Source organism: Lissotriton vulgaris, chromosome 9, assembly GCF_964263255.1.
Source record: "Lissotriton vulgaris chromosome 9, aLisVul1.2, whole genome shotgun sequence".
Lineage (NCBI taxonomy): Eukaryota > Metazoa > Chordata > Amphibia > Caudata > Salamandridae > Lissotriton > Lissotriton vulgaris.
In genome coordinates this window covers 497,360,978-497,386,468 of record NC_141697.1, presented here as the reverse complement: position 1 = coordinate 497,386,468, position 25,491 = coordinate 497,360,978, and the positions used below count along the sequence as shown (strand labels likewise).

The 25,491-nt window shown below is 45.4% G+C and overlaps 1 protein-coding gene across 1 annotated transcript in view; it reads right to left on the bottom strand.

Annotated features, from left to right (window-relative positions):
- Nucleotides 1–1,083: 1,083 nt before the first annotated feature.
- The window catches only part of C9H14orf39 (chromosome 9 C14orf39 homolog), a 1,344,786-nt gene continuing 1,320,378 nt past the window's right edge, over nucleotides 1,084–25,491 (bottom strand). The window contains exon 17 of the mRNA XM_086939475.1: nucleotides 1,084–1,283. Coding sequence (XP_086795601.1) covers nucleotides 1,084–1,283 — 200 coding nt within the window. The remainder of the gene's footprint in view (nucleotides 1,284–25,491) is intronic.

Here is a 25,491-nt window from a genome sequence, read left to right as displayed (position 1 = left end):
CAAATAAGCAGGGGTAATAGTCTTCAGCTGACATTATTTAAACATGTGACAAATTTGGTATTTTTAAAAAGCTGCCGCTGTTTGACTGCAAGTTCACTGCATTTTTTAATAACTTAGCACCAGGTCATACGATGGTTAGCTGCAATAGGGTTTAAATGACTGAGCATACTGTTCCATTACAATTTTTATTTTTAAAGCATGGCAAGTCGACCAAACCTAACATGCAAACAACATGTAACAATGTGTTCCTTCAATACTGTTTCGCCATTTGCAATATTAACATAGATATTGCTGGCTGCAAAGAATCGCATTTACCTCTCTATGTGCCGTTTCATTTGCAAGACATTGTAAGAAACGCTTTATTTGTAAACAAATGAACTAAAATATAATATAAGTGGTAAAAGTAACACTTACCAAGTTTTACTATCTAACATCATTAAATCTCCAATTGAAACCATGTAAGTGGAGGATGCCACAGTAGAACAAATGTAAATATGCATACATCAAAATAAAGTATGTCAAAAGTGATCTTAATTAAGTATCAATCTGGTCTGCAACTGCTCGATTGCAAAATGAGTATATTGGAAAGTTTATGAACGTTTGTAATCTAATCTAGAATCAACCTTAAGGAACAATTTGAGTTATTAGGGCCATATTATCTAGAAAGGGCGATACATTATCGCTGTTTTTATCGGCAGGAAACTGCCGCTAAAGCGGCGATAATGGGCTTCATAGTATGCCCTTGCAAATTCCCATAGCAGCCCAGGTTAACACCAGAACCTGGCTTCTATGGGAATTCACAAGGGCCTATTATCAAGCCCATTATCTCTGCTTTAGCGGCAGTTTCCTGCCGATAAAAGCGGCGATAATGTATCGCCCTTTCTTGATTATATGGCCCTCTGTTCTGTAACTATCCCAGCGAATACATCAACAAAAAGCATATATTCGAGTTTAAGTAGTACATTTACTAAAAAAAAACTACGCTTGTTTTGGCTAAGTGGAACTGAGTGAACTACACACAAGTGTATCTATTCTCTATTAAAACTAAACACAATATTAAGTTCAATAATCAAAAAGATTCATTCAAAAAAACGTGAACTGCATTGCCCGTTCTGAGGATGACTGAAATCCTTTCGGGGATGAAACATGAGGTGATTTCTGGTCCTGCCCAAAAGAAAAGGGGAAGCTGAAGTCCTCTTTAGCATCACCATATGCGTGCGAGGACTCAGATGGAAAGGAAAACGCAAATTCATCCTCTCGGTCCATTTTCCCAAATATGTCTCCTAAAGAGAAAAAGTTTAAAGGTAAAATGAGAACCAAAGAATATACGAGCAAATGGTTGCAGTTGTGTAGATGTAAAGATAGTCTACATGTGAATACAGCTACTCTTTGGTGACCGAGAAGATAAGTCCCCATCTTTAATGATAGACCTGAATCGTTATGAGATGTGTGCCTTTTTTGTTTATGAGAATTTATGCAAGAAAAGCATTAGAATCAAATATGCCAGATTTTGGTACACAGAATTGACAATAACATACTTGTTGGATACAACGCCAGATATGACTTTTTAAATTACACAATTAATTCGGCAAATGCTGAACACAAACTGGTGGCCCTCGTGCCTTTTAAAAAAGAAGCATGTCTACCTTAAGATATCCATAGTAAGAGATCATGTTAAAAAGCCTGAGGTTTTTGTGTCTATATTCTGCAAGAAAATATTTCTATCACTGTTATTTAAATATCAAGTAGGATTTTTATTTCATTCAGTAAAGCCTGCCAAAGTGGTTTACGGACAATCTAGTACAATTGTAAATTAGGGCCATATTATCAAGAAAGGGCGATGCATTATCGCCGCTTTTATCGTCAGGAAACTGCCGCTAAAGCGGCGATAATGGCCTTAAGGATATGCCCATGTGAATTCCTATAGAAGCCCAGGTTAACACCAGAACCTGGGCTTCTATGGGAATTCACAAGGGCATATTATCAAGCCCATTATCTCCACTTTAGCAGCAGATTCCTGCCGATAAAAGCGGTAATAATGTATCGCCCTTTCTTGATAATATGGCCCATAATTTTTCTTTGTGGGAAGTAAAATGTAGATTGCCGTTAAATGAGCACTCAAGTAAGCAGCCTGGTAATAATACTGAGTCTTTTAATTCAATAGGCAACCTTTGGTGTACACACGCAGCCCTTATGAAACTGCTTCCACCGCTACTTGGGTCTCGGGAACGTTTTCTATACTCTTCAGTTCACTTTATGGCTCCCGCGCATCAAGTTAATACTATAGGATTCTGTATCTGGAATGTCAAAAACGCGTGTAAATTAATGCCCTCTGGTTCATGTTGCTATGAGATAAAATTAAAGAAATAATGATTAAATGGAAATGCAAGTATACCATAGTTTGGTGAACTAAATTCTAATCCTAGTCAATTTCTGTGTTATACTTGATATACACCAGAAACAGAAGACATTAATTAAATATAAAAATCCTTAGAATTGACACTTCACTCTGCCTCAGACAGTGCGGTGCCATCGGCTCCTTTTGGCACACAATCTGGGATTTCCCAGTAATCACTCGTTTTTGGGAGGCCATACTACACACGATATCGCAGGTGACAGGAGTACAGGTCCCCCCTGAACTGACACGCTGTTTGCTTAATATTTGGGAACCCACTGTCCTGAAACACGCAGCTCAAGACTGGGTGACACTGGGATAGCACAACACTGGGGCACAGGACTGTCCCAGACGCACCGACAATGGTGCCAGAATATGGACGACACGATGATAACGGAGAAATCGGTCTTCGTCCACCGGGGCTGCCCTAAAAAATGGACCCAGATATGGGGAAGCTGGAATAGGTTCCGAGGTGACATCTGCAAACCCCCACAAGACAGACAGATGTCAGAGGAGAGCGAGTGACCCTGAGGGGAAGAGGGAACAGGGTTACAGCCATAATATAGAGCACAACAAGAACCACCTGGGGGATGTTAACCTAGTGACTCATGTAAAGGATGTACCATTGAATAATATGTTTTTACCTTTTATTGTATGCACCAAAGAATGCTCCACTGAATTACTAATTGTTAACCACTGTAACAAAATGCCAATAAAATGCATTTTTTTTAAAAATCCTTAGGATTTTGATTTAAGACTCCAGGGTTGTTATTCTCCCAGTGGGTGGGGATTTGTAATTTGAATACCGCAGGCTTGGAGGCAATTGAGGACATTATGGATTAATGTGATTATATTTGGCAGATCCCTCCAGCATGAAGGCCTTTATTATGAGTTGGGCTGTCCCGTGGACTGCTGCATTGATGGTGTTGGTTCGAGCACAGTGAGCCTGGTGGTCTGACTGCCATATTACGAGTTGGGCAGTTGGACTTTGCGAAGACCGGCAGCAGACTCCCGGGGTCACCATCGGGGAAAGGCAGCCACCATAGGGCGGTACAGGGGAGTTGCATCGCTCTGCCTATTATGTGTTTAAAGATCCACAGGTGGATTCCTTCAGGGAGGCATGACAAAGGACCTGGGGTGCATACTCACCCCTGTCTTCTTCCAGGCAAAATCCAATGTGGATCCCTTTCTCCAGGTCTCCTCTTCACAGCAGGTTTGTTATCCCAAGGATTACGACCCTGTGTGCAGCGATTTACAGGTGAGTCTTTTTCGTACCATATACCCATTGCCAGGACTGCCCACATATGGGCTGAACCCCGGCAATGGGTATGTGGTATTGTCCCACATATATCATGCATGTATGTGCTTCCAACACATATGCAGTAGAAATGCACACACATGCATCAATATATTTGGTAATAATACTCACCACTGCTGCAAGATGCCACCCTCCCCACCGCCAGCCGGTGGTCAACTCGTAATATATAACCCTAGGCCACAACTCCACTTCGCCAGCGGAGTGTGCAGGGATTTGCCTACTACACGTTAGGTTTAGGTTTAGGGGATTTATAAAGCGCATGGCTGCCCTTGGGCATCTCACCGCTGGAGTGATACAGAATGGAAGCTGTTAGCACTTGGGAATAGGGGAAGAGCCATGTCCTAAGTGTTTTTCAAGGATACTTCATTTTTAGTAAGTCGGAGCTCTGGGTCCAGAGTGTTGGTACCAGATGGGTGAAGGACCTTCCACCCCATCTGGTTCTCTTGAATGCATTCGCATTCATCATGAATCTTGAACTTGACCTGAGTTGTGAACGGAGAGAGTAATGAGAAACTAACTTTTGTATAAGGACAGGGCCTCTCTCATACATGGCTCTGTGGGCCAGACTAAAGGACTTGAACTTAATTCAAGCCAATGCAGCTCTCTTTGCAGGTCTTACTGAGTGGTGTCTAGGTAGGTTCAGCAGTAGGTTGGCAGCTGCATTCTGTACGACTTGCAGCCTGTTTGTGACATATTTAGGGGAGCCAAGGAAGAGCGAGTTGCGATAGTCTAGCCTTGATACCACTAAGGCCTGGACTACCGTCTTCCTAGAATCCTCTGGGAGTAAGGATATTATTTTTCTAATCAAGCGAAGTATCCCAAAGCAGGTGCCTGATAGTTTTTTTGACTGGACCTCCATCGTTAAGTTCAGGTCTAGCCACATAACCACATTTGTTATAGCCGTTTTAGGGGGAGGAGATGGTACCCAATTGGCGGGCCAAGAGATTTCCGGACGAGGGTTAAAGTTGTTGCCCAGAATCATCAGTTCTGCTTTTTTCCCATTTAGTTTGAGGCTACAGTACGCCATCCACGATCCGATTTTTTCCAGGCAAGGGACTAGTTGTCTGTGGTATGAGTTGAGATTAAAAACACTATTTGTGTGTCATCGGCTTATGACACTATGGAGAGGCCAAATACTTGTGTTATATGGGCCAAAGGGCGCTGAGATAAATAGTTAAAAGTGTTGGACTCAGGGAGGATCCCTGAGGGACTCTCCAAGGTGCTGAGAGGGAGCCTGACTTAAAACCCGCCTCCATACATTGGAAGGTTCTGTCACTCAGGAATGACGCACCCCATTGGTTAGCTGTTCCTCTAATTCCAACATTCTCCAGTCTTTGAATTAGCACTGTGTGGTCTACCGTATCAAAAGCTGCGCTCAAATCCAAGAGTACCACGGCCGCGGTTCTCCCTTGATCGAGGATGGATTTGAGTTTTTCAGTGACCACCAGCAGGGCCGACTCCGTGCTATGTTTTGGTCTGAACCCCATCTGCTTGTGGTGTATGATGTTGTGATTTTCAAGGAAAGTGGAGATCGTACTGTTAATGTGTTTTTCTGCCATCTTATCTAAAATAGGCAATAACGATATTGGGCAGTAGTTGGCTAGATCGGCAGGGTCCAATTGTGTTTTTAGCAGGGGTTTAATGATGGCATATTTCCATTCTTAGGGTACCTTGCCATTTTCACAGGAGAGATTAAATAAATTACATAGTTGATTGAGGACAACTTTCCCACCTTGGGTGAGAATATAGGGTGGGGCAGGATCTAGCGGGGATCCTGACTTAATTGTCTGTAATAAGGAGGATACCTGATCTTCCTTCATCGTCGGGATAGACAGGAGGACCGGTGCGGCAGGCTGGAGTGGTCCCATGTGTTCACTCTTTCTAGGGGCGTTTAGAGTGCAATAGGGACCTTGTGGAGCACCTCAAGTTGAAGGGAATTATAGATGTTTTCCACTTTGCTCTTAAAAAAAGTGGCCAATCATTGCATCTTTCTTTGAATATTGGGGGCTGTTTATTCCTTGGTCTACTGTGGTAAGTGATTTGACGATTTTACAAAGCTCCTTAGAGGAGTTAGAAGATTTTGTATTTTACCTTCGAAAAAAGCTGACTGTGCTTTCCTAATGCTCTTATGGTAGAGCTGTATGGGTAGTTTGTAAGCTCTTTTGAGCTCTGGATCATAGGACTTCCTCCAGTTACGTTCAAGTCTTTTGCAGCTCTTTTTTTGTGCAACCAGCATAGGACAGAACCACGATGACCTGTTAGATTTATTTTGCGTTAGCGGGCCTGGCTTCCTAAAATTCTGGTCAATAGAACTGTTGATCCAGGTTAGCCAGTTGCCATGTGCCTCTTCCAGGTGTAAGGTGTCTGGTGGTAAGGAGGACTCCAGGTCGTTAATCCAGGCCTCAGGGACTATCCTAGGCAATTTGCGTCCCACTATTATAGGTTATTTTTTTTGTTCACCTATAAAGGGTTTATGGAGGCGCAGTGGAATCATGGCATGGTCTGTCCACGGCATTTGCTTGGGTGCTAGTACCTCCACTCTTGAGTCGTTGGAAAAAATGGGGTCTAAGAGATGGCCTTTTTCATGAGTGGCGGACGGTACCAGTTGTGAAAACTGTAGGGCATCTATGCCAGCTAGGCATCTCCTGGCTGACGGACCATTAGAATCATCCAGATGGATGTTGAAGTCACCTAGCATTGTAAGAGCACTTTTCCCTATTACCATGCTCACCAACATGTCAGGGGCAGATTCTAAAAACTGCGTACAAGCTCCTGGGGTCTGTAAATCAATCCACCTGAGAAAGAGCATGACAGAGAGATGGATATTCTGAAGGCGAAGGCCTCAGATTTAGTGATATTGAGAGGAGTGATGGTGTACCCTGTCTGAGCTTTACAAATGATTGCAATACCCCCTCCTAAGGCTCCAAGTCTGTCAAGGTGGAAAATTTCATAGCCCAGAGGTAGAGCCTCTAGGATTTCAGGGGCTGAACTCTCTCTGAGCCAGGTTTTGATTAAAAACAGGACCTCCAAATCCTCTTCCTCTATTAAAAGTTTAATTTCCACTGCATGCTTGGGTATGGATCTACTGTTAACTAGTCCCATTTTCAAGACTTTGCAGTGAGCAGACCTATCATCTAGTCCCTGAGTGGTAGGTACACTTGTCACATCCGTGAACCCACAAATCTGGCAACTCAAGGGCTGTTCTGCTCTCAGAGCATGCATGCACATTGGATGGGCTACTACATTCCTAGCTAGAAGCTCCAAGTAAGATCCGCATAGAACCCGGAGTATAGGGCAAATTCCTACTCCGCAGTGGAGCGGAGTTGGCCAGCTCCCGCCTCCACCCCACTTATTAAAAAATTAACAATATTTTATTAAAACCCAAAAAATAAACACAGTACCTCTACTGCCGGTGTCCCCTGGTAGCCCTCCTCCTCTTCCTCACCTTCTCTTACTTGGGTCGATCAGCTTGTGAAAACTGCACAAGCGCTCGCACGCATGCACAGTTTTTGCAAGATGATTGGCCCAAGTAGGAGACGTTATGGAAGAGGAGAAGGGCAGCCCCAGGACTCCGACAGAACAGGTAAGTGTTTATTTGTTGGTTTTTTAAATAAGTATTATTACATTTTTTAATAGGCGGGTGGCGGAGCGGAGTACCACAGAGTTTGTTCCCAACTCCTTGATCCTCTGAGTAGTCCCGCTTCACCAGCTCCACCCGGGGTTAGTAATATGGCGCCTTTGGACCGCCTGCCCTGTGGGGTCCTGGCGGATACCGTCCACCGGCGGTTGAACCATCAAACTCGTAATAAGACCAAAACTGAGTGCACACAGCAGGAAAAGGCAGTGAGAAAACTGGTTTACCCTTACTCAAGGGATGCTAGCAGCCACGACCCATGCAGGTAAGAGCGGTGGGGTTGAGTGGTGTCAGGATTTCGACAAAACGACAAGGGAACATTTATTATTTATTTAATTTTCCCTCGGCATTGTCTGTTGAAACCCCCCACCTGGCCCCACCGCTCTTAGCTGTACGGGCTGCGGCTGGATGCTGGTGAGTCAGGGGAACAACATGCCCCCATTTTAAGTAAGCTCTGCCAGCCCCACTAACAATCCAACATGATCCCAATCGATATACTTACCTAAATTCTCTTGTTCTTGCATGAGCAAATGCAGCACCAATACCTTAATCTGATGATTCTAGTTTTCTTCTCATTTGCAGCTGACAAGCACAGATGGGAACAGATGCTTCTATGGGATGGTTCACTCAAATTCATGTTGCTGAAGTTGGCTAGAACCTGGTGCAGAGTGTATCACTTAGTTTGGGGATATTGTAATGGGAGTGGTCATTGTGAACAGCAGTGATACCAATTTGTTTGTACTTGAAAGGTTAGTCTAGTGCAGTCACTGGATCAGTGAGGAGATCCGTATTGAGGGTACTAAGGAAGATGTGCAGGCCTGGTTGAGGATTAGGCCACTTGTGGAGAGGATGTGCCTATCGGCTAGGGTGCTCAACATCAAATCTAAGGGACCGTGTTTGAGTCTCTGCAAGGATGCTCAACATCCTGTGATTCTGGCCAAATCACTTAATCGCCTCGTGCCTAACAAAAAATGAATGTGTCCTTATGTAATGCAACTGGTGCTCATTCAAAGCACTCTGATACCTTGGGGTCAAGTTTGCACTATATACACTCTGAAAAAAAGAAGCAAAAAAAAAACCTTGTGTTCGTCTTTGGCGCTTCTTGGGGGGGGTGCTGCAGTTGATGTTGATGATATTGGCCTCTGCATGACTGAGCGAACAGAGGTAAGGCTAAGTGCTGGCTGAGAGTGCGGCTTGGGGTTGATGTAGTCAAGACAAAGTGAAGCAAACTTCTGGGTGATGCCAGGAGTCTAATCTACTTGGACGATCTATTATCGGGGAAATGCTAATTCTGAGAGGGGTTGGGAACCTGTCCTTGACACTCCACAGTGGGAAGTGGCAGTTCAAGGTCTGTTGCTTTTTTTTACAACCAAATGAAATGAAGCCATTTCTGGTAGAGCAGGACCTGGAAGAGGATCTTCATCAATGTCTGAAGAGTTTTTTTTTTAAACCACTTGTCTCCTAAAGTGCTATGGTATCGGATGAAGGGTCTTCATCATCATCATCATCATCTCCCTGATAAAACTCACCATCGGAATCCATAGTCCTGGAATAGCTTTCAGGGCTGATCATTAAAATGCCAGCCCTCTTTCAGAAAATAAAAGGCTTCCCTCCTAAAAAGGTGTCTTTTGACTCTCAATAGCTTTTCCAATTTTGGTTGTGGCACCACTGTCAGTGCCGATGGCTGGGTTGTACTAGGAACTCGACCTGAAGGCTCTAGTGTTGGAGAGTTGACTGGTGCTGATTGCGGAACCAAAGTCAATTTTGGTGCTGCTCTCAGAGCTAGTCTTAGCAGAGCCATTATTGGTTATGACACTGGCCTATGTGGTGTGTAATTGTTTACGGCCCTGACTTGGGCTGATGGTAGGAAGATCCTGTAAGGCACTAAGGCAGTGATGGCATGAGACCAACAGGTCTGCTGATGTGCCCGGAGGGGTTAGCTGGTACACTAGAGGGGACAGGTTCCCTTCAAATGATATTTTTTATACCTCGCAATAAGCTAGATGGAACACTCTTTTCCTTCCCTTCCTGTGCCGGGAAGTCCAGGTAAATGGGTACTGGCATGGCTGTAGTGGGAAAGGAGGTGGAGTTGGTGGTGGAGGAGGGGGCGCTGGATCAGGAGTCACCAAAGACCGAAGATGGAGCTGTGGACATTTCCACCAATGCCAGCTCCAGGCTGAATGCTACCTGCAGTCCGGAACAATGAGGAGGAAAAAGAACACATCTTGTGATGTTGTTTCTTCTCCTTCGATGACTTGGTTGAGGGTGGTAACCTTTAAGGGATCTACACCTTGCTCCTGAACTCGATTATGACCTGATTCGTCTAAGGCACCTACGATCTTCGTTAGAGACAACAATAAAAAGTTAGGCTGAATACCCCTTGATGGCCATCTAGTGCATTCATCGACAGAGGTCACATGACAACATGACATGCCTTGGACCAAGGCATCACAGACATTTGTTGTGCAGGTTTGTGATGGTTATATCTTCATCACAACACTGACAAGGCTTAAAGCCCGAACATAATTTGTGTGGGAGAAAATCTCTGACAAGAGGGGAGCAAAGCTACAGTCCACGCTGAAAGGCACATAGAAAAACCAAACTAAAGTAAGGACATTTGTCCTGTTGCTATAAAGCTCTGGTGATGTCATCACGACTCCATGTCTCACGTCAAATAGAAATAAATGCCACCTACCTACGCCAGAAGTTATCTGCATCCAGACTTGCGCCTCAAATATTCAAAGGTTCTGATGTAGAGGTATCCATCCGAAATATTATATATATATATATTACCAACTGGCGGTCGCCAGTAGGTAGTTATAATTATGACATTGTTTCTATTCAAAAAGCTATTTTTCTTTTCCCAATATCTTTGCCGTCAGTTGACGAATCTTTGCAAAATTTCAAAACTAGTGGGGTGCTCCGGTCAGCTCCTATCTTGAAAGTTTCAGGGTGCTTCGGTAAGCAGGGGCTGAGAAAAAAGGGGGGTCCCAAACGTGTTTTCTCCATGTTAATTCCCATAGGAAACTTTAGACCCGGCTACAGCCCGAACCGCTGAACGGAATTACACTAAATTTGGCAAAAAGGTAGCCCTTTGTTCAGAAAGAAATCTTTTTGTTAAATGGTATAAATCCGTTCAGTATCTCCCTGTACTCCTGGACAACACAGCAGATAGCGCGCTGTAGGACGGGTTGCTGAATACGCGATAGCGTTTTTAAAATATTCCCATTTTCTAATTTGCTTTAATTTTCTTGCATTTATTCTATTTTAGATGATCGGCGCATTCCCTCTACTTGCACTGTAATTGGAACAACACCGCACTTTCGGCGGTCCCTTGAGTCACTTTCTCTTTTGGCGGCCATCTTGGGGGGAGACTTGGACTCCTGACGGCGCCATTTGGGTTAGCAGACCAGCTGTCACAAGGACACGCTGAAACAAAAATAAGGATGAGGTACCTTGGGATTCAATTAGTCCAGGACATTACTCAGATATCGATAGTTAATCTGGACAAGGTGTATAAGGAAATCTGTGGTCAATTACAGCGTTGGTCCGGGCTCCCATTAAACATCTTCGGGAGGGTTAATCTTATAGAGATGATTATACTACCAAAGGTAACTTTCTTGTTTAATTCAATACCCTTATCTTTCGACACAAAGGCGGTGGGAAAACTACAAGGAAAAATAGGTTCATTCATCTGGAATTCCAAAATGCCCAGAATCTCTGCTAAAAAGTTAAGAAGACAATTAAAAATGGGAGGTCTGGCGTTACCTGACATCTTGCATTATGCCCATTCCTTCCACTTTAAAAATTTCAGAGTTATGGCAGGTAAGGCAGATACATCTTTTTTGGGACGTTTGTTTCAAGCAATATTGCATGGTATCCCCCAAGGCCACGAATACTTTTTATTCAAGTTTGGAGACCCCAGATTTTACAAAAAGGTCAGGCTAAAGGTTTTAGTCACGGCTCTGAAGAATTGGGTTTTCTTCAGGAGAAAATGACAAATTCCATACTACGCCTCTCAGGACCCAATATGGGACTCTCCAGGGACCCCAGAATGCCTTAGAGACCAACTGTCAACCCCTCTCAAATTAGCAGGGTTAATGCAGTGGAGAGATTTACAAAATGATCAACAGCTATTGGGGTGGGATTCCCTCTCTCTGTTGACGGGAGGAACCCTTACAAGATTTAAATATTACCAGCTGTCAAGCTGGTGGTCTACGGAAATATGGGATTGTACATCTAACCCGAAATTTGATTTTGTAAATAGAAAGGGGCGTTGGGATAAAGAACTCGCTTTTTGGTATGAGACTTTGATGGAAAAAGAGGGAGTTACTGATTTGGAACTTCAGAATCTCTGGGGAAATGTTGTGGGGCTGGATAGCAACAAACTGGTAGACTTGTGGGGGGACTCTTTTAGTCTGGTGAACGGAATAGTAAAATCCGCTCCTCTTAAACGAAACCATCTGTTCACACTGTACAGGGTGTATTTCTCCCCAAAAAGACTGACAAGGATCACAAACCTACAATATAGCTGCCCAAGGTGTAAATCTTTAGAGGCAGATGATTTGCATATGTTTGTAGAATGCCCTAGCCTTAACTTGTTTTGGAAAAAAATTGAGGGTTTTTTTGATGGATGTACTAGGAACACGGATCGTGGTTTCACCGGCAATGATTCTGTTCGGTCTGGGGACGGGTTACCAGCTTGCAAATCAGCAGACTAAATTTATTTTCTATGTGATGTTATTGGCTAGACGAGAAATATGTAAAGTATGGAAATCTGAAGATGCTCCCACTTTCTCTGATTGTTTAAGGTATATTATTTATATTAGTGAGTCTGATATAGCATGTGATAATTCCTCAGAGTCTAAGATCTGGGAGCTCCTTGTGGCATGGCGGAACAGATGAGAGTATTCCGATGATTTCACCTGGGTACTGTTGGTGCTTAGTCCTCAACCAATCCGAGGGTCGCCAAGTCACAGAGGCTGAGGTGGATAAAGCAAACAGTAAACACTAGAGGGGAGTATCTTTTTCCGGCTCTCTCTGGCGTCGAATTCTGTGGGCGTAACATCGTGATGCCAGGGGGAGGGGAGAGGATCTCCGTCTAGAGCACCCAAATTGGTATATGAGGAATTCAAAAAAATATTTAAAAAAGAAACAAGGACACGCTGACCTGCATATAAGGCGGGCAGTCTAGGCGGGCTCTCCTGTTAGTATCTCCCTGTACGGCTGGACAACACAGCAGATAGCGCGCTGCAGGGCGGGTTGCTGCATACGCGATAGCGTTTTTAAAATATTCCCGTTTTCTAATTTGCTTTAATTTTCTTGCATTTATTCCATTTTACTTGCACTGTAATTGGAACATCACCGCGCTTTCAGCGGGTCCCTTGAGTCACTTTTTCTTTTGGCGGCCATCTTGGGGGGAGACTTGGACGCCTGACGGTGCCATTTGGGTTAGCAGACCAGCTGTCACAAGGACACGCTGACCTTCACATAAAGCTGCCCTTTCTGCGTGCAGCGTTTACGCGCAGCGTTTGCGCCGAAGTAACGCCGGAGTCACGCCAGAGTCCAGCCCGTCTGCGCCCGTCCGCGCTAAGGACGGGCTAGAGGGCGGGAGACTCCGGTCCCTGGGTGTACTCGGTATGCCTCCTTTGGCAGGTCCTCTATATTCTCATCAGGATTTCGTCCATCTGAGACCTGCATGGCTTCCATGCCATTTCTCTTGCTCACCGGACATTCTTCAAGATGCCTTTTACTGCACATGTTTCAGCACCTGTGGTAAGTCATCGGCAACGTGCCATGTTAGGCCCCCCCCCTGCCACCTCCCTTATGTTGCCTCCCCCGAAGGAATCGGGCTTCCTGATTAACACTAAGGGCCCGATGTGGGTGGCCTTTACCGGTCGGTAACGGCCGATTTCGGCCGTTACCGACCGGTAAATGGGTCAATGAGATGTAGGGGGACCTTGTTTACCGATTCGGTATATTTACCGAATCGGTAAAGTTACCGAATCTGTAAAATACCGAATCGGTATTCATACCGATTCGGTATTTTACATATGTAGGTGGGACTCTTCTGAGTCCCAGAGGCCTTACAGAATCGGTATTTTACCATGACATAAAACCTCATGGTAAAATACCGATTCCGGTGTGCATGCACATGTGTGCATGCACACCTATGCCATGTGACAGGCAGACCTGCCCTTAGGGCATGTATGCCTGCCACATGGCACCCACGCCTGTTTAGGGGGTGCCAGGGGGTGTCAAAGTGACACCCCCTGCACCCTTGTGAAATTCGGTATTTACCGATTCGATAAATAACGAATCGGTAAAGCCTATTGATTCCTATGGGCTTTGAAGCCCATAGGAATGAATAGGTTTTACCGATTCGGTATTTACCGAATCGGTAAATACCGAATTTTACCGATTCGGTAAAAGGGAACATCTGTATTCCCTACATACCAACCCCTCACATTTACCGAATCTTAATTACCGAATCGGTAAAATTCGGTAATTTTCGGTAATTAAGATTCGGTAAATGTTACTTACCTACATCTGGCCCTAGATCTTTAGTGAAAAATAATATCGCTTTTCGCGATTTCGTTACAGCACGAAAGCCCACATGGGTCTTCCTCACTGAAACCTGGGCTGCTGAGTCCTCAGGACCGGATTTAGTCTAGGCTGTGCTGGATGGATACTCTTTAGCTAGACTGGATAGAGTAGGGCGTAGAGGAGGTGGCCTTGGAATCCTTTATAAGACCTCTCACACCTGTCACACCACTCAACTCTCCGATCTCTTTCAAGCCCTTCATTTTCTTATAAAATCTCTCGAGGCGGCTCCCTTCGTAGATATCCTGGTATACAGACCCCCTGGGTCTAGAACAGACTTTAGTCAGTCTCTTCTTAATATTCTAGAGCCCTACTTAGGAGCTGCCAACCTGACAGTTCTGGGTGACTTAAATTTTCATTTAGACAACCCTGATTCCAAAGACTCTTCAGATATCCTTGACTCACTATCCGCATGTGATCTAGTGCAACTGATCAAACACCCTACTCATCAGGCAGGTCATACATTGGATGCAGTTTTCTCCAATGATGACAGGCTTAAAATAGACGTTCCTATCCCACTGTCTTGGTCTGACCACACTTAGTCATACTAAGTTCAGGAGGAACCTTAAGAAAATCACAAGCACCTTGTTGGCCCCACTAATGCAAAACTACAACTCATCTGCCTACCTGACTGTGGATAGAATCGCTGCTGGCGTTTGCTCCTTGCCGTTTGCTGCTGACATTTGGCTGCCTTCAGCCCCACGCCTCGCGGCCCCCGCTCCGCGGGCGCCGCTCGTGGTGAACGCACTCCCACCGACGCCGGATTTGCTTCTGCAGGGGGCCCTGCCACTGCCCATTGATTGTCGGGACTGCGAGGACCAGCAGGCGCAGCGCTGCTCAACCCGCCACAGCTGGTCCTCTTCCCGCCCCTCCCGCTTGATCCTGATAAGTGCGGGCTGGGAAACTCTGCGTGGTGTGACTCATCTGCCTACCCGACTGTGGATAGAATCGCTGCTGGCGTTTGCTCCTTGCCGTTTGCTGCTGACATTTGGCTGCCTTCAGCCCCACGCCTCGCGGCCCCCGCTCCGCGGGCGCCGCTCGTGGTGAACGCACTCCCACCGACGCCGGATTTGCTTCTGCAGGGGGCCCTGCCACTGCCCATTGATTGTCGGGACTGCGAGGACCAGCAGGCGCAGCGCTGCTCAACCCGCCGCAGCTGGTCCTCTTCCCGCCCCTCCCGGTATTTAGAGGCCGCCACTGACGCGCCAGCGGGACGCGCGCGGAGCATAGCGCGGAGCTAAGCCCGGGCAAAGGGCGGGCCCTCTGTGGCCCTCAGTGGCCGAAGTAGGCCGGGCCGGGCCAGGTCACTTACATGGACTAAGTTATTTGTATTGTGCACTCCTTGAGTCGTATTGATTGTGTTGGTTTATTTCTGGAAGATTTCGATAATTGATATTGTTTACTTATTCGCTAGATTCTATTTTTACGGTTAATTCTTCTTTTCTTTGGCGGTCCCCATTGGATTTTCTGGACTATTTGTTTTATCTTTGAGAAATATTTTTAATATTTTATATTAATCTTCTTAGAAGTCGGTATTCTTGTAGTGATATCTTGTGTGTTATATTGAAAATGTCTAAAACGTTGCGTTCTGGGAGGGAAGTTGGAGGCATATTGGCCTCACAAAAAGAGCCTGTTCGCATAAGAAATAAATCTGTGAACAATCCCCCACTGAAGGGTCAATGTCAACTATCTGATCCCTGGGATCTACCGACCCTAAATAAGGCTAATGTATCAAATAAAGCCTCCGGTGTTAAGGGCCAGGTGGTTCACACCACTGCTCTTATATCTCCCCCGTCTACCTCTGTGCTCCTTGCTGCACCACATTCAGTCTCGATGGTGCCCTCCCCTAGTGCGATTCTTGAAGGGAAGGGAGAAAGCTTGGTTAATCTAGTGGGACCTGAAGGAAATCTTACGACTTTCCCACTGCTGTCTTGCACTCCACAGATAGACAGGTCGGGTGGTGGTCTGCTGCTGCCATCATCTACCGACCATAAATCCTGTGGTCAATGTGCAACTGTAGCCAAAGTGGAGTCTGAGGCCCCCAGTAGATCCCAGTGCGGTGCGACCCCCTCCCGGCGCTTGCTCCACAGTAGCACCCCTTCCTTATATGACCAGGATATGCCTAATTTGTTAGACGCTTCTGGGTCTTTGAGGCTTAACTTATCGGGCATATGCCACCCCCTGGAGGCATGCGAAAAACCCATTTCTGAATCCATGATAGCTCTGGAACAATTACTGGCCTCGATATTAGCTCTATTGGGGAAATTTGTTGGCAGCTCAGACTGCATCTTGGATTCAGTTACCCAAATCCTGAAGGCCTTGTTACAAAAATCAAGTGATTTGAGCAGTGCTGCCTTACCCATGACGGCACATAGCTCGCAAGGGGGTGAGATAAATAATTGTGCTAATTCGAAGGATGTGGTGTCTGCCCAATTACATACTGCAGCCAGTCCCCCTACTGTAGTGTCGAATTGCAGTAAGAATTCTGTCATAGAGATTGAGGAAGAAAATAAATCTGTGGCTGGTCTTACCGGGGTTCAAGACCTATTCCCCATTTTTACGTCTGAGAACAGAAAAGACACCTATGAGTCTAAACCTGTGGTAAGAAAAAAAATCGGTAAAAATGGAAAAAATAAAGGGAACAAAAAGAAGCCAATTCGCAAGTACAGGAAGAAAAGGCAGCGTCAAATAATATTCCAAGATTGCTTGGCCGAAGTGGAGAGTGAAGAGGTTGGTTCAGAGGTCCGCTCATTGTCAACTAAGGCGGATGCTGAACTGAACTCCTTTCTCTCCCCACCCCCTAAGGGTGGACGCGAACTGGGTCCCTTGATATCTCAGGAGATTTTGCTCCAACTGGGGGGTCCCTCGCAAACCCTGTCTCAACCTCCAGTGAGTGGAGACCCAAGTAATTTTCGATCCGGCCCTCTTAATCCTATGGCGTCTTCCTTTGCCTTGGCTTTGGAGACTGAAGTTGTCCCTATAGTGGAGGACTTCCAATGTATATCTAAAGCTCCAGTGGACACGCTTGTCCTGGACTTTCTACCTTTATTTGATGTGGACCTTCCCCTAAATAGAGCTCGGTTACTGAAGCGATTCAGTGAGAATGAAAATCTCCACCATATCCAATCTAGGGATATTGAGCTGGTTACCCTGTTTGGTGAAGTTAAGGTTTCTAGTATAAGGGTTAGATTTTACTCACCAATCATTGTAAACCTGATACTGCAGCAAGCCGAGACTTTCCAACGCACGGGTATTGATATTCTCCCGATTTTTAATTTAGGCAATATTAAGTATGCGCCCGGGGGGGCATTAGGAGGAGACAGGATTGGGGGGGTTACCGCTCCCCTTGGGGATCTGAAGATTCGGATCTCTAAGGGAAAACGCGTGGTCGTGCAAGCAAATCCACCCCCGGTGACACAGATTTCCTCTTGTATAGAGGATAATGATCGGTGGAATTGGCTGCATGGAGCCCTGACCTCAAAAATTAAAGACAACCCCAGACTATTCCAGCATCTTTAGCACTTCGTTGAAGATCATTTCCTGGAATGCTTCAGGGATCCACAGCAGCCCGGAGAAATTTGATTTCCTCTTTTCTGTAGGAGCTAATGTAATTTGTTTACAGGAAACTTGGTGTGTCAACATGTTGAATGTGTCTAAAGATTATTATGTCTTGGAAGTGCCTGCTGCCCCCTCCAAGAAAGGGCACGCCAGGGGGGGAATAGCCTGTTTATTGTCTAATAAATCGCAATGGAGATTCTTCCACTATATTGACTCCAGTAAACTCTTCCATGCCATAACTATAGAAAATCTGTTTAATGATGGCACTAAGTCCCCTATCGTGATTTTAAATGTTTATATTCCGCCAGAAGAACGTTTTAATGTGTTATTGAAGCGGGTATTTCGTTATGTGGATCAGATCAAAAATGTTCCATCTCCACCGGAGGTGCTGATTATGGGCGATTTGAATTGTAAGATCTCTAATGTAAGCCTGGATCTTTTTAGGAATAAGTCTAAAGAAGAGGCGCACTTTATTCCCCAAGCTCTCTTCCCCGAAAAGTCAGTGACAAATAAAAGAGGGAAGATCTTGCTAAATGAATTAGTGGCCGCCGACGGGATTATAGTAAATGGGAGATTCCCGTCGGACGTCCCTGCAAAATTTACCCATAAGTCTCCCTTTGGGTCTTCCATCTTGGATTATGTCATCACTGACTATGGTTTGTTTCCATCTATTCTTGACTTTAAAATTGTACCCACCCCTCTGAGTGATCACAGTTTATTACTTGTAACTATTTCCTTAAAAACCCTGCCTACGGCACCTTGGTCTCTTAGCGGCAGCGATGCTGCCTTCCATGCTTCCTCTGGAAGGTGTTATTGGAATGCCGCAGCCGTTAAAGGAGTGCAGGAACTTTTATCTAATACTGTTTTAGTTCTCAATGAGTGGCAAGGTAACGAAATAGTATACTTCGAAGAATTTTTGCGGAAGATTACGTCTTGTGCAAAAAAATCTTCCCGACCAATAAGAGGGGTTGAAGTTCCCAGGGCACTGTGCACCTTAAATAAAGAAATTAACAATCTTGTCCGGGAACAATACTTGGATAGAGGTATAGAACGTGGAAGAGAGATTTCAAGGCTAAAAAGGAAGAGAAGTAGACTTAAATTAAAAATAAAAAAGGCTAAGGAGGACAATATCTGGATCGATCTGCGAGAGTCGGTCGTCCATGGTAGGATTAGAGACTTCTGGGCAATAATAGGCAAGGGGTGTGGGTCCAGAGTAAGCCCCTCCCCCATTCCCATAGCGGAAGAGACATGGTCCATCTACATTCGGGACCTTTATGCAGGGAATGGTATCTCTTCTGATGATTCCCAAGGTAGTGTTTTCACTATGGCGCAGGATGCGGATGGCCTTTCGAACTTTCCTCTAGCAAAGGAAATCGAGACGGCCATAAAAAACATGCGCACATCTGGGGCAATGGGACCTGACGAACTCCCCATGACGATCCTTAAACAGGACCCGCTCGGGTGGAGTAAAATACTGTATCCCCTGTTTAAGGTATGTTTTTTGTCGAAAAGGGTTCCTGCCTCGTGGAGGGGGAGTATTCTGGTCCCAATCTTCAAGAAGGGAATTAGGGACTGCCCAAGTAACTATCGTTTGATTGCGCTCCTCGACTCAATCGGGAAGGTCTTTGCGAAATGCCTTCTAGGATTTCTTTCCGCTTGGGTTGAGGAGAACAATATCCTGCCGTTTGCTCAGACTGGGTTCCGTAGGAATCACGGAACCCTGGATAACCTTACTGCTCTACAGGTAGTTACGGACAAATACGTACAGGTGAGGCGGGGGACGGTGTATGCAGCTTTTATTGATTTCTCCACTGCGTTCGATAAAGTGGATCGCGGAACGCTCTGGAGAAAATTGGCTGCGCTCGGTCTCCCGTCTCACCTGCTGGAGTTGGTGCGGGCTCTCCACACAGAGACCTGGTGTAGGGTCCTGTTGGGGGGAGAAGGGGGGCTTTCTGACCCAATTCCATCGAGTAATGGCCTCAAACAAGGCTGCTTACTGGCTCCCCTCCTATTTTCTTTATATACGGCTGATTTGCCTGCCTCCTTGTCAGCCACTGAGGGTATCGCCCCCTTGTTGGGGGGGAGCCCAGTATCTTGTCTGATGTATGCCGATGATGTCCTCATTCTTGACTTAACGCCTAAAGGTCTTGCAAATCGGCTGCATGCCCTCCATAGTTATGCGGTGGCTCATTGTATGAAGATTAATATAACTAAGAGTAAAGTTATGTGTATAGTAGGAAAAAAGAGGTGTTGAGCTGCAGATTTTGGTTGGAGTATCGGGGGGAAAAAATTGGAGGTTGTAAAGTCATATATTTTTTGGGGGAAAATTGTCACGGCTAATCTGAGTGAGAAGCTCCATATAGAGCATTGTTCTCGCAAAGCTCTTGCCCATGGCAAAGGATTAAACTCACTTTACCACGCAACGGGGAAACGGCACTTTCAGATTTTATTGGAGGTGTTTAGATCTAAAATCCCCGCGACAATTTTGTATGGTATAGAGTTAATAGAGTTGAAAAAGTGGGACTTTTGCCATAGGATTGAGGGGAAACTTTTAAGATCTCTCTCCTCATTAAACTCTGCCTGCTCTTTGGCCGCCTGCAGGCTTGAATTTGGTCTAAAGAGCAGTTGGGCACAGGGCCTTTGTGCCCTAGTTAGATGGGTGGCCTGTCTTGCAAGAGCGGAAGCTGGGACATTGAGAGCACTCATTAAAAGTGAATTACTAGGTAATTTCAAGGAGTTCTCCCAACTTGTTTGTAACTTCAGAAAAGCCGTAACTCTTTTAAAATTAGACGAAAAGTCCCTTTTTGTATATTCCCCTACTCAGCTAAAACTTGTGCTAAAAGCAGCCTCCTGGGATCTATGCTTTCAATCGGATAAAAAACTAATCCATGGGAAAAGGAATGTACATATCCTTCTCGATACTTATCTGATGAAGCAGCCACAATCCTACGTGCGATGGTCCCTTCCACATGGCATACGTAGATTTTGGTTCCTGCTGCGATACGATTTAATTCCGTTAAACCTCTTGTTGTCCAAATGGTACGGCTCCACCTCTTTATGTAACCTATGTCATCTAAATACCCAGGACTGTATGCATGTTTTACTGATTTGCCCGGCGTTATGTGAATTGCGCTCTAGATGGATAAAAGTTATTTGTCTCCGTCTGGGCATTCTAACTCTGAATGATTTTCTCCATGCACTTTATTGTCCCCCAAACGAAATGTTCTGCTCCTACATTTTTAATTTCTTCAAAAGTTTTTTAGCTATTTATTAATAACCAATGGAGACGCCTTTTTTGATGTGCCAAATCCTATACTGCTCTGGTGTGTGAATTAGTCTATATGAAATTTATGTGCGTGTTGGTGGACACTTTTACAGTTGTATTGTTCTGTATTTTATTTCTGTATATTGTATGTGGCCCTCTGCCGAGAGCCAGAACATAATAAATAAAATTGAATACAAATCTGACCTCTTTGAGGATATCAACCTAGCGGCTTTGGAATTGTCCAAAGCCATTGGTGCAGCAGTTGATGTGCTGGCTCCTCTCGCTTCTTGCTATTCTGCGAGAAAGAAACCCTCTGCACCCTGGTTTTCGGAGCTCCTCAGGCTCATGAGACAAGGGTGCAGGAAGCAAGAAAGGCTTTGGCGAACAAGCTGGAATCTTAAGGAGAGGATAAACACAAGTTACTCCTCAAGGAGTACAAGCTGGAGATCATCAGAGCTAAGCAAGAGTACTTTGCTAACCTGACAATGACTCTCTCCTCTCCCAGGGATCTCTTCAAAATAGTGGACTCGCTCTGCATGTTACAGATGCAGGACCCTGTAGTAGGCACCCAGGAATTCTGTGACAAAATCGCAGGATTCTTCCACTCGAAGATTGCGGACATCTAACTGAATCTTGAAGCACAAAGATCTGTTACCCCTCCCCCGCCCGTCCCCCTTTCTCCGCTCTCGAAGGAGGTCTCTTCCACCACCTCCAAGAGTCTGTCAGAGTTTCCGCCTCTATCCTATCAGGAGCTTGATCTGCTCTTAAGTAAGACAAGGTTGGGGTCCCCATTGGACCCGTGTCCCCTTAAAGTCCTGAAGGAGTGTAGAGACCCCCTGCTCCCCTTTCCACTTGACATCATGAACAGGGCTATGAGAGAGGGCACTTTTCCATCACAATGGAAGAGTGAGGTGGTCAAGCCCCTCATAAAGAAGCCCACACTTGATCCAGAGGTGCTTAAGAATTATCGCCCCATTTCTTTGCTCCCAGCACCAGCAAAGATGCTTGAGACGCATCTCAATCAACATCTGGCAGCATTTCTTGACTCCTCCGGTCTCTTAGATCAATCCCAACATGGCTTCAGGAAACACCATAGTACAGAGTCAGCCCTTACGGTCGTACTGAACAACATCCGCATGGAGGTAGACCAGGGACATTCCACCGTCCTGGTCCTTTTAGACCTCACAGCCGCCTTTGATACCCTATCCCCCTCGGTGTTAACATCTCGCCTGAGGGAGATAGGGGTGGAAGGGGCGGTTCTGAGTCTGCTGGCCTCCTTTCTCGACCAGAGGGTACAGAGGGTTAAGCTGGGAGATTTCCTATCTCCATCCCTACCTGTGCAATGTGGGGTCCCACAGAGGTCGGCATTAAGTCCGACCCTGTTTAACATCTACGTGACCCCGCTTGCCAGGCTGGTTAGATCTTTTGGGATGGAGGTAGTCTCTTATGCAGATGACACACAGATCTTGGAGTCCCTCTCCCACCCGGATGGCTCGTCCCCATTCAACTTTAGGAACTGCATGAAAGCAGTGTCACAGTGGATGATTTACAATTCATTAAAGTTGAACGGGGAGAAGACTGAGATCTTGGTGTTTGGCCCTAACAACAACATCTGGTCACCTGAATGGTGGCCGCCTTCGCTGGGGACTTGTCCCACTCCCACGGAGTCAGCACGGAATTTGGGAGTATTGATTGAACCTGCCCTCTCCATGATCTTGCAGGTTAACAGAACTGTTGCTACCTGCTGGGGGATCATTAAAATACTCCGTAAAATAAAACATTACCTGTCCCCTCAGGCGCGGAAGCAAGTGGTGGTAGCACTTGTCGCTTCGCGACTCGATTACTGTAACGCCCTATACATTGGCATGAATAAGAGCCTAACACAGCGTCTTCAGACTGCCCAAAATGCGGAAGCCAAATTTGTTCTGGACGCTCCCTGACTAGCATCATCAACGGCAGCCAGAAAGGCCTTACGTTGGCTTCCTATTGAAGCGAGGATTACCTTTAAAGTGCTCTGCCTGACTCATAGTGCACTCTCTGGCAAGGGTGCGGGAGGGGTCAAGAAACTGCTAGTCCCCTATGTTTCGGGCAGACTCTTACGCTCCTCCTCAAATAACCTGCTGGTGGTACCTCGTTTCCATAAGAGCAGATGGGGCGGTAGGGCCTTTTCTTCAATCACCCCTAAGCTATGGAATACCCTTCCATGTGAAATTAAAGCTCAGCCCTCCGTTCTGCTTTTTCGTAAAGCACTAAAAACATGGCTGTTTGCAAGGGCGTACCCGTAGTTACTTTTATATTGCTCCCATGGTCTTTTCTGTTAGGTGTCTTGATGTCTTCGGGCTAAGTCGCGCGATATAAGACTCTTTTTCATTTCATTTCAGTAGTTCCGGAGAAATTCAAGAAAAAGAGGTGAAAAAATCAATTTCCTATAAAAAACTTTAGATACAGCTACAGCTTGAACTGCTGAACGGAATTACACCAAATTTGGCAAAAAGATAATGCTTGATTCAGAAAGCACTCTTTATTTTAAATGGTGTGAATCTGTTCAGTAGTTGCTGAGAAAATAAAAAAATAAAAATGTTGATATATAGAGGCACGGAGGATCTGCGCACCATCCCGATCACGAGCTGCATTCTAATTGGCTGTCAACACTTCAAACCAGGAAGTGCTGGCAGCCATCTTGTGCCCAAGAAAAAGGAAAAACAAACGCAAATAACAAGAAAAGGGGGCAGGGTAGAAACACCCTGACCACCTAGGCCTGCTCAGGGGGTCCCACAAGGACCCCTGTGGCCCAAAAAAGCATTTTTTTGGACAAAATCATCCGAATTTGCACTAGGGGCATGAATCCGGCTGAGAAAATAAAAAAAAGGAAGTGCGGGCTCCCGCGCTTTGTTTAATTGAAGCCCCCGGGTGGGGCAGGTCCCGGGGGCAGTAAAAAAAATGTGTGGAGGGGCCCCCATCCCCCCCACACTGCCCTGGGGACCGCCACTCCCTGTTGCTTTGTATAAATATTTGCGGGGGCACATGGCCTCACCGAAGCCCCGGGGACCGCCACCCCGGGGCAAGTTTTTTTTAAAGTTTGGGGGCCTCTAAGGCCCCAAAGCCCCGGGGACCGCCACACCCCGGGGCTTTTATAAATTATATTCGCAGGGGCACACTGCCCCCGCCCAGCACCGGGGACTGCCACCCCCGGCTCTTCTTTAAAGAAAAATTACCTGTGTGGGGGAGGTGGTCACCGTCCCCACACGCCCCGGGGACTGCCACCTCCCCGGGGCACTAATATTTAAATGCGGGGTCCATAATAGACCCTTGAGCCCCGGGGACCACTAAGGGAGTGGAGCAGAGCATCCTCCCTCCTAGAGCATATAATGGCCCTGGGGACCGCCAGCCCCCAGGGCCAGCTCCTGTGTGTCCCAGGGTGCACCCCCGGACACTGCAGTTTGCTATGGGCTCCCGCCCCTGTCATAGCAAACTCTGGTTTGGTTTTTGGAAAAAACATAGGTTTCAGGCACGTTATAGTTAGGAATAAGCATTTACAAAACCTTCGAAATTCACTGAAAAAAATAGGCTTCAGGGGCGTTAGTTGGACATTTCACTCGTACAAAATCATTGAAATTCCCCCGTTATAGTTAGTTCAGCTAACTATAACTCGCGCGCCCGCAATGCACTGCTGATGACGTCACATATTACATCACTCATAACATGGTCAGTGACATCACTCATGACATCACTGATGACATCTCAAATTACATCACTCATGACATCATCCAGTGAATGTATGTTTTCTGAAAATTTAATATTTTTATATATGTATATCTCAAGGTTGATGGAAGAATAAATGAGTATATCAGTGTCTAAATGGATGATTTTTTAAAATAATTGATTGTATAATTTAGTGATTAAGTGTACCTACCTGAATACATGGGTTAGTGAGTAATGTTTAAATATGTAAATATCTGTATCAGTCTCTCACTTTGTGTATAAGTGGCTGCATGGGTTGTGAGTAGCTACATGAGTGTCTATTTAGGTTATTAGTTGGTTTTATGACTATCAGTATGAGTGTCTGAGTGCCTGTATGGTTCGGTGAGGGGTATTACTTAGTGCATAGATGCATGAATGAGTAACTCAGTGTTTGTATGTGTTGAAGACAGCATGTGTGCAGGACTGTATGGGTGGATGGGTGTGAGTATCGGTGTGTTAGTGAGTGAATGACTGTCTCAATTGTGTCTTTATGAGTAACTACATATGTTTGAAACTAGTATATGTTAGTATTGGTGTATATAATTGAGTATATGTGAGAGTGAGAGATTGGAAGAGTTCCTGTATAAATTAGTATGTGTTTCTATAAGTGATTGCTTAAGAGAGTAAGTATGTGTAAGTTTCTGTAGCAGTAAGTGTGGTGGTGTGGGTATAACTGTATATGCAATGTAATGGATGTTTGATACTTTGTTTGCATGTGTGACTATGTGTGTGAGTAACTCTATGGATGAGTGTCCATGTGTAATAGGATGTATAGATGTATGAGTATATATGATGAGTGAGTACATGTATGAATGACTGTATAGGTTGGTGAGTGAGTAGATATATGTGTAGATCTTGGAATTACTGAACAGGTGTGTTGTAAGTGGCATTCGTATGTCCATTGTTTTGAAAATGTTAGTTTCTATTTTTGAGTGTATGTATCAAAGGTTATATTAGGGTGGGAGGAGGTCTGCCAC